We start from the raw sequence: 10,058 nt of genomic DNA, 5'->3' as shown, positions 1-10,058 counted from the left end.
GGGGAGGGCGAAGGGCGGATCTAAAGAACAAGAGGCACCGCAGGCAGCTCGAGAAAGGGGCGCTTAGTCCACACCTCGGCGCCCCCTGACCACACCCGCACTTAGCCCGCGTCCTTGCCCCGCCTCCACCCTCCTTCCCTCTCCTCCCCTCGGGCTGCGCCGCGCCACACTCAGTATGGCCGCCACCGCGCTCCGCTTCTCGCCCCACGAAGGCTGCGCGCGCGCTCCCGCGCCGCCAGCTCACTCGGCGCCGGGCCCGCCCTTGCCTGCTTCCGATTGGCTCCTCCCTCGGGTGACGTCAGCTCCCTAGTCCGCCCCCCACGCCTCCCCCGGCCCCCGCCCCGGGCTCCGCCCCGCCTCCTCCAGGCTTCTCCCAACGCCACTGGGAAGCTGGGCGGTCCGCGCCTCCGCGGGGCGGGAGGAGCCGGGAGCGCTGGCACAATCAGAAGGGCGCGGGCTGTGGCGCGCACGCGCACGCAAGCACGCACGCCGGCGGCCGGCGGGGCGGCAGGCTCGCGCCCGGGCTCGCCCCGCGCCGCGCCAGAGGCTCGCGCACTCAGCAGGTTGGGCTGCGGCGGCGGCGGCGGCAGCTTGTGGGAGCCGCGGCGCTGCGTGAGCGAGAGGTCCCAGACGCGCCTGCCGAGCCGGCCCCGCCACCGCCCGCCTCTCTCCCCGCCGGCCTCCGAGCCCGGTGCCGAGAAGGGGAAGCCCGAGCCCCCCTCGCGCCTGCCGACACCGCCCTCCTTCCCCTTCCCAGTCGCGGGCCTCGCGCGGTGCGAGGGAACTCTGCGGGGAGGCGGCGGCGACGGCTGCTGCCGGCTGAGGAGACCCCCCGCCCCCAGCCTCGCCCCGCCGCCGGGCCCTGCACGGCCCGAGAGAGCTCGGCGCCCGCCCTTCCCTGCGCCGCTTTCGTCAGCCGGTCCGGGAGGTCGCTGGGCTGAGGCGGCGGCGGCGGCGGCGGCAGCGGCAGCGGCAGCTCCTCCGGCTCCATCATGTCCGCGGGCGGAGATTTCGGGAATCCGCTGAGGAAATTCAAGCTGGTGTTCCTGGGGGAGCAGAGCGGTGAGTGTGCGGCTCCCCCGCGCCGGCCCCGCATTCGCTCTCCGTTCCACGGCCGGCGCGGCCACCGGCTTCCCCCCCACCCCCCGCCCGCCCGGCGCCCGCGGGGGTGAGGCGGGGCGGGGGTGTGTGTGTGGTGGGGGGGATGTGGGGGTCCCGACCCTTCCGGCCCCGCCCGGCGCGACCCTCCCCCGCCCGGCCATCCTTTTCTTCCCCGCGTCCGGGCGGCTCCCCCCCCACCCCTCCCCGCCACCCCGCTCTCCTGCCGGGAGCCCCACCCTGACTCGTCGCTCGAACCCCGGATCCTCGGATCCTCGGCTCGGGGAGGCGGCCCCGGCCCCCCCACCCCCACCGTGGGCTCCGGGGAGGGGGCGCGCTGGGCGTTGTTCCCCCCTGAGGCTTGACCCCGCGACGTGCGGCTCTTCCGGAAGGTGGGAAGGGAGCGCGGTGGGGGCGACTGGGCGCCGGGCGGGGGGGGGGGGGGTCGTCTGGGTGAGAAATGAGCGACGGGGTGGCGGCGGGGTCCCGGCGTGCTGCGTGTTGTGCCCTCTGGGGCTGGGGCGGCCGGGGCTGCTCGGAAAGCCTCCCTTTCTTCTTCCCTCGACTTGCGTCGCTGACAGTTCTCTTGGCAAGTGCTGGTGCTTTTCCGATCCCTGCCAGATGCTATGTCATGATCGTTTTACTTGGAATTTTTCACATCTCACCTTTCCCCCGCCCCCCCGCCCCCACCCCCTCTTCCCTTTCCTCGTTTCAGCCTGGAGCGGCGTCTGGTTCTCCTCTTGGTGGTGCACACAGGAATTACTGGGGACTCGTTCCTGATGCCATTTCTTTTTTGAGTGTTTTCCTGTGAGGGATTTTGAGATTCCTGTGCGGGGAAGGCTCAAGAAAAAGGAACATCCTCGTCATCTTTGTTTCCTGGGATTCCCTTTGGGGTTAGGGAGTAATAGAATAGGGATGAACTCATCCTCTTGGTACCGAAATTAGATTTAAATCTGCAGTTACCGTCTCGGCTTCGGAGATTCGTCTGATATGCTGAATATTCCGTAGTGTCTGATGAGTCAAATTGTTGTGGTCATGCTTCTCCTTTGTGTTAGAGACAGGGTCTTAATTTTGTGATGACAGTCTCTAAGATCCTGGGATAGTCCCTGCTAATTCCAATTTTATGCTACATTATACAAACTCGACACTGGACAGTTTCTAGATTTTTCTCTGATTTATCTCACACACTTCACGGCCATCTTTAAAATTGAGACATAAATTTTAGAGCCTACTACCTTGAAATACTTACACTAATTTACATGGCATTGAAGTAGGTTAATAGGAATGGCAATGTTACTTGCCTTTAAATCTGAGAAATAATTTTTCTCCTCTCCTACTTGATGTTAACCCCTCCCCACCTTACTGAGGAAAAAATAAGCTCTTCTCATGAATTTGCTTGCAGTAAAGAAAGTTGTTTCTTTAAGTGAATAATTTGGTTAAAAACCCTTGGGGTTGATTCAGGTCCAACTGTTTTATGGCAATTTAAGGAAAGTGCCATACAGAAAAATACAGCCTATTGGTCATTATTGATAAATAGGATCTAAAGTGCTTATTGTGCACTCTAGGGATGTCATTGCCTGCCTTATGTCATGATGCAAAGCTATTTAGTTTGAATGAAAAATCCATTAATCTCTGCCCCAGAAAGATTTTATGTGAATAAGGATCATAGCTTTAAAGATCTCTTGATTTTCTTTGAATTTCCTTAGCATTTATGTTGTAAGTCACTCTTCTTATTTCTTAGTTAAATTTCTTTACTAACTTTCTCCTAAACTCCTCCACGTTTCTCTAAGGCATCTTAGGTTTTTTTTTTTAATACTTAATTTTTTTCAGAAAAGTTTTGAGACTTATTGAAAAATTGATAGCCCTGTCTTGAGCCCCCTCATCCCTTTTTAAAAATTGTTTGGATCTGAGCTCAGGGATCTTTCTGGCAGTCTTGGGAAACCTTATGGGGTGCCAGGGGTCGAACCAGGATCAGGTGGGTGCAAGCAAGTGACTTACCTGCTGTCCTATCTCTTTGGCACCTGTTTACCCCATTGTTAACATTTTACATTAGTGTGTTACATTTGTTAAGATTAATGAATCAATTACCAATACATTATTGTGAATAATGTGGCTGGAGCGATAGCACAGCGGGTAGGGCGTATCCTTATTTCTGGATGTAATGTTGATAATGTCATGGTTTATTCAGATTTCCTTAGTTTTTATGCATTTCTATTTCAGACACATTTAATTCACACAGTACATTTATGTTTCTATCTGGTTCATGTTTTTTATGATGGTGTTTTAAAACACTGAGGGACTGTGAGGTTAATTATCTGTTCAAGCTACTCTATTGCTAGATAATGCTGTCCGTTGACAATGAAAGATTGATCACTGTTTTCATGTGCAGTGTCTGTAAGTTTTTATATGCATTAGTAAAGGTCTGTAGATTTCATGTAATCTTGATGTAACTCCATGAATTATTTATTTTGGGGTTCTTGGATTCTGCAGTTTAGCTTTCAATGATTAATCTGTGGCAAAACCTTGTTCCTAAAAGCTTCAACTACACTTATAATTAGCTTATTTTGTGCATGCTTGTTTTTATCTGTTTCTCGGTAGAATGCAGATTCTATGAAGATGAAAAACTTTGTGATTTTTGGTTTTTGAGCCATATGTATTGGTGCTGAGGGACCACTCCCTGCTCTTGTGTTCTGAGGACATGCTTGGAGGTGTGATGGGGTGTGGGGGTGTCACACATCAAAATCAGGTGTCTCCTATATGCAAAATAGGAGGTATTACTTTAGCCTAAAGATGAAAAACTTTTTTGTTGTTTATTTTGTATCCCCTGTGCCTAGGATAGTGCCAGGCGTGCAGTACTCGGAAATAATTTGTGAAGTCACCAAAACTAGTAGGTTTTACTCATTTTTGCTGTTGTAAAGTGTACATTTCCCTATTATTTAAATAATGGTTTAATGATAGCATTTTATACTTAAGTGTATGTACTGATATTCCATATAGTCAGGGTATCAGGGAACTCAATAATTTATAGTCCTAACATTTCACTTAAAAGATTGGGAGGCCAGGGATGTAGCTTAGTGGTACTTACCTTACATATGTGAGGCCCCTACACTAGGGGCCAGAAAAATAGTACAGGGGTTAAGATACTTGCCTCACATGCAGCTAACCCAGATTTGATCCCTGGCAGTACATGTGGTTCCCTGGGCACTACTAAGAGTGATCCCTGAGCATAGAGCCAGGTGTGGTCCCCAAATAACAAAATCCCTGTCACTGCCCACAAAAAACATACTCATGTATACATACTTACACGTAAGACTAAACCTGAGTTTTTCACTTTTGAATTCAATGAATTTAGTTTTGCTTTGTTAAAACTGTTATTTTGTTGTCTTGAACTTAGCCCTGTGTTCCTCCCTGACCAGGGAGGTTTTTTCCTTTCCCTTCTACTTCCAATAAACCTTTCTATTAAAATTTTTTTTTATATTAGCACAGTATTGCACAAAATGTCAAATGATATTAAAGATGTTTTCATAAAACTGACGTGAGACTTTTAACAGAAAACTTTAAAGTTCTGTGCTCAATCATGAATACAAGTTGTTCTAATTCATGAAGTCTCAGATTGAGTTAATGACATCAGTTTTGGTGATCTTTCTATAAACTGTTACTATTTCTCTTTCTCTTAATAGTCTACACTTGTTTTGAAGCCATACCCAGCTGTGCTCAAGGCTTGATGCGTGTATGAGGCCCTGCGGCTGCTCAGCTATTATCCCTGGCAGGGCTTCGAAGACCATAAGGGTATCAGAGATTGAACTCATCTCAGCTGCATGCAAGGCAATTACATTACCCCCTGTACTGTCTCTTCAGCCCTGGTACTACACATTCTTTTCCATTTCCTACCGGCCCCTGCCCGCCAGGAGTTACTCCTGGATCTGCACTCAGGAATTATTCTTAATAGTGCTGGGGGTCTAGGGGACCATATGGGATGCCAGGGATAGAATCCAGGTTGGCCGCATGCAAGGCAAATTTCTACCCACTCTATTATCTCTCCGGCCTAAATCTGGAGAGATAAGGAATCTACTGCTTTTGGCTATCACTGTCTTGAAATGTAGCGGCAATTTTAAGAATGTTATTTGTGCTTTATAGTAGATTTACTAGAAACATGTTATAGATTTACAATTAGGAAGTATAATCTCAAGAGAAAAGCTCCTATGTCCTAGCATTGCTTAGTTTTTCACCTTATTTTCTGTATCATTTGCTTACTGCACAGGGGGACAAAGTGTCAGTTACCAGGAATACTGAAGAGGTTTAATTGACTATCGCTATCTTCTTGATTTTGGGGCCACACTTGGTGGTGGTGCTCCGGGTTTATTCCTGACTCTGAGCTCAGGGACTACTCCCAGTGGGACTGCCAGGGACTGAACCCAGATCCAACTGTGTGCACAACGGCCTTAACTACTGTACTATCTCACTGGCCCTTAATCTTAATTTTTCTGACAATCCTGTTAATGATCTTAGAAATTACTAAGGTCTTTGAAGTGATTTTTAATATAGTTTATATCAATGTTTGTTGTATTGAGACACAGTAACAACAAAAGTCTCCAATGGAGATGTTACTTAAAATTATTTAAAAATAATAATATATAACAATTTCATATTAGCAATCATTTTTATGTAAAAGCTCTATTTTCTAAAATAAAATTCAGTAAAGAAAATGGTATATTAGCAAATCTTTGTTAGTGTCTAACTTATTTGAAGACATCTGAATCTCATGGCTCTATGATCTGAATTCAATCTGTCGAGTATCCTCCACATGGTGTGTAGGTAGTGGAAAACTCCACTGAGACAATAAATGGAAAAAGCAAATAACATCTTAATTTAAGAGAATGTTTTTCACCCTCAGAAGGGTAATATGCCCTTCTCAAGATAACTGGAAATCCCTGGAGTTGGTGGACCACTTGGAAAAAACAGTTAAGTTTTGTGATAATCAGGTTATTTGTACATTGTCATGTCTTCATATTACAAGTTAAGGCAATAAAGGGGCGTGCTTCTTCTATCTTGTTTTGTATTTAAAATGAAATAAGTTCAGATTGGGGACAGCATATAAGGTAGTACAACTTGCAAGGCGCTTACCTTGCCCATGGCCGAAACAGGTTCTATCCCCAGCATTTCATATAGTCTCTGAGCACCACCAGGAGTGATTCCTGAGTGTAGAGCCAGGCGTAACACCTGAGCATTACCTGGTGTGGCCTTAAACAAACAAAAAACCTAACATATTAGGTAGTTAAGACCACTTTCCTAGTTTATGGCTGCTTCCATGACCCTGGTTTGCACCCCAGTATATACAACTGTATATGATCCCTCAAGCACCACTCAGTGTGGCTCTCCCAAAAAAAAAAAAAAAGTCAGATTTGACATCTCCTAAACAGGGGTTGGCCCAAAGGATTGGAGCACATGCTTTTTATGCAGGAACTTCAGATTCCCCAGCACCACATGGTCCCTGAGTATATTGAGAGGGACCCTAGAGCATCATGGGTATGACCAAACCTATACCTCCTCCCCTACCATTAAACGATAGTGGAGAAACTAGTAATAAATAATAGTGCTTGGGTTTCATATTTTAGTATTGGCCACTGATTTGCCTTGTATATGTGATACCCAAAGCTTAGTTCCCATTGTACGTGTGTGCGTGCACACACAGTGACAAAATGCAGTTTTTAATTGGAGTGTGGGGGTTGGGGCTATTCTTGACTCTGCTTAGGGGGTAACTCCTTATGCTTGGGTTATTATGGATGGTGTTGGGTGTTCAACTGGAGTTGGCTGCATTTAAGTGAGGCAAGTGCTGTAACCGCTGTATGATCTCTCCGGCCAACATTTTATAATTTTAATACTTCTTCTCTGTTCAGAAGTTCTCAAACCTATTCCTTTGCTATATTGTTACATATTTTTTTCTTAGGGAGGCAGCATGTACAGCTCTTGAATCAGTCATACTTTGGTTCTAATCCTGACCCATGTCAGTTTATTTAACATTTCTAATTTTATTTCCATGTGGCATTACTTACCTGGCACTGTTGTTTTCCCTATTCTCTAAATATAGATACATTTAATGAGTGTAGTAAAATGCATTTGATGAGTGTAGTATATATTATTTAAAGCAAAATGTAAATATAATATTGGTTAAATCGTTCTTTAATTTTTAAATAAAAGGTATTCACTGTTGAACCTCTTATTACTTATGTAGCAGACCCCCCCTTTCTTTTAATTGTTGTGGGAGGCTCGTCAGTATTGAGGTCCAACCCAGTAGTTAGACCTTAAGCACTGTAGTACTATAGCACTGTCCTCCCGTTGTTCATCCATTTGCTCGAGCGGTCCCAGTAACGTCTCCATCGTGAGATTTGTTGTTACTGTGTTTGGCATATTGAATATGTCATGGGTAGCTTGCGGGCGAGATACTCTCAGTAGCTTGCCGGGCTCTCCGAGAGGGACCTTAAGCATGCAAGGAATATGATCTACTTACCTAATTTACATCCCCACCCCCCAGCAAGTCTTTGAGTAGCATTTTCTTCATCATCATTCATTTTAAGGCTGATGAAGGAAAAAGCAATTGTTCCATGTTTAGGACCAATGTCTGGGAACCTTCCATATTCCAAAGATGTGCACATTAGATTTGAGGAGTGTTTATAAATTGTCTCAGTATGAATGAATATGTAAAAATGCTCTGAAAAGAAATGGGATACTGTCCAGCCTTATACCTTGATCTTTTGAAATAGGTTCTGACCTGGAATAAGTGGCTTAGAAAATGAATGTGTGGGTACTGGGGATGTGGCTAAGTGACAGAGTATACGCTTTGTATGTTCGACACTCTGGGTTTGATCCTAGGTACTGCTTAGTGTAGTTGGTGTGCACCAAGTACTGCTAGGAGTGGACCCACCCTTCCATCCAAAGAAGAAAGAAAATGAATACAGTATAATAGTGTTGGAGGCATTTTATGTCTTTATTTAGCATTTATTTGTGATCAGAAATATGTATTAGGAACTTGACTCTTATTTATACCTCATTGGCCTGTGGTAAAGTTGATTTTATTGTATTATTTCACTTAACTTTGCATTTTTGAATACATTAAATGATTTTAAAAAGTGCTTATTATCTTTGTTCCTTCCCTCCATCCGTTCCTTTCTTCCTCACACCCAGCAGTGTTCAGAACTTACTCCTGGCTCTGTTCTCCTATGTGGCACCTGGGCTCTAACCCTGCAAACACCTACCCACTGTACTCTCCTGCTCTGCCTTGAATTTTTTATTAGTATTGCCATTATGATTTTTCTTTATGTGTGTGTTTTGTTTTAGGGCCATGCCTACCAGTACTTGGGGGCTATTCTCAGCTCTGTGCCTCAGGGAGTTGCTCCCAGTAGAGCCCTGGGGACCATCTGGTACGGAGATTGAACCTAGTGCACCTGATGTGCTCAGTTTATTGGCCAATCTATTCAATATCAATATATATTTTTGATGTTTCTTGAGGAAGTATCAGTTTTCATTTATATGCCAAGCAAAGATGTAAGTTTTTCTCAATTAGAAACTTAAATGTTCTCTCCTAATTCTAAATGTGTATGTATGTGTGTGTTATGCCAATTTATTATAGACTATGATTATTTCAAATGATGGAATTTCTACTATTTTTTTCTTCATATGATAGAATAGACTGTGACAGCAGAAGTGGTGTTGTAGATCCTGGTTCCTCTAGCTATCTTTTTCATGCAGGAAACATTGTGCCAGATCTTCATAATTTATCTTTTTGCCTTGGTTTTGCCACAGAAGAAACAAGTTTACCTCTTGTGCAGCTGACTGCAGTTTTCTTCTTCATTTTCCTGGGGGAGGTACTGGAGTGGGTTCCTATTTACCTGTAATAGTGTGTTCAGCCTTGTCACAAGTTAAGTTGTAATTTTCTTCACTCATTGTGATACTCTTTTTTCCTGTTTTCATTTCTTCCTGCAGTTCTTACTAGACTTCCTGGGTTTTTCCTTTATCTTTATATTGTCTCTTTGTCATTTCACATTTCTATTTTAATTCTCAATAAATTAAAAAACAAACACTTCAGGAAAAAGAATTTTTAATTTTTTTTTAATGAATCACCATGAGATACATTTAAAGACTTACAAACTTTTATGTTACTTTTTAGTCATACAGTGATCGAGTACACATCCCTCCACCAGTTCCCATTCTCCACCACCAATGTTCCCAGTATCCCTCCTGCCACCCCCCCACCCCATCTCCCTCCCTCCTCTGTGGCAGACACATTCCCTTTTGCTCTCTCCTTTTAGGTTTTATGGTTTGCAATACAGGTACTAAGTGGCCATCATGTTTGGTTCATTTTCTACTTTCAGCACGCATCTCCCAGCCCGAGTGAGCCCTCCAAGCATCATTTACTTAGTGGTCCCTTCTCTGTCTCAGCTGCCTTTTCTCCCAGCATGTGAGGCCGGCTTCCAAGCCATGGAGTGATCCTCCTGACCCTTATCTCTACTATCCTTGGGTGTTAGTCTCCCATTATGTTACTTTATATTTCACAAATGAGTGCAAGTCATTCTACATCTGTCCCTCTCTGACTCATTTCACTTAGTTGGTGGGGGGAAGCTGTACTCTGGTGATGGATATGGTGCTGCAAAGATGTACATGTGAAAAGTATAACAGTACTGTAAAATCCGGTACCTTGATAAAAGTTTAAAAATGAAAGAAAGACTTAGTGAACTTCATTATATTCCAAGAACTGTGCAATGTATTTAACATATAGTAATGAACAAGAAATTCATGGAGAAGCTGGAGCAATGGCACATCGGGTAGGGTGTTTGCCTTGCACGCGGTCGACTCGGGTTTGATTCCCAGCATCCCATATGGTCCGCCAAGCACCGCCAGGAGTGATTCCTGAGCGCAGAGCCAGGAGTAACCCCTGAGCGTTGGCTGGGTGTGACCCAAAAAGC

The 10,058-nt window shown here is 45.4% G+C and overlaps 1 protein-coding gene across 2 annotated transcripts in view; it reads left to right on the top strand.

Moving 5' to 3' along the window:
- The first annotated feature begins 476 nt into the window (after positions 1-476).
- The window catches only part of RAB6A (RAB6A, member RAS oncogene family), a 48,256-nt gene continuing 38,674 nt past the window's right edge, over positions 477-10,058 (top strand). Inside the window, exon 1 of one of the 2 annotated variants that reach the window (XM_056115936.1) lies at positions 477-1,062. In XM_056115936.1, the coding sequence (XP_055971911.1) occupies positions 993-1,062 (70 nt within the window). In that variant the 5' untranslated portion in view covers positions 477-992. The remainder of the gene's footprint in view (positions 1,063-10,058) is intronic. The other variant, XM_056115935.1, reaches the window with a different exon arrangement.

This window comes from Sorex fumeus, unplaced genomic scaffold, assembly GCF_029834395.1.
Source record: "Sorex fumeus unplaced genomic scaffold, SorFum_2.1 ptg000030l, whole genome shotgun sequence".
Lineage (NCBI taxonomy): Eukaryota > Metazoa > Chordata > Mammalia > Eulipotyphla > Soricidae > Sorex > Sorex fumeus.
The sequence above is the reverse complement of the archived record's forward strand: the minus strand, read 5'-3'. Positions and strand labels throughout refer to the sequence as shown.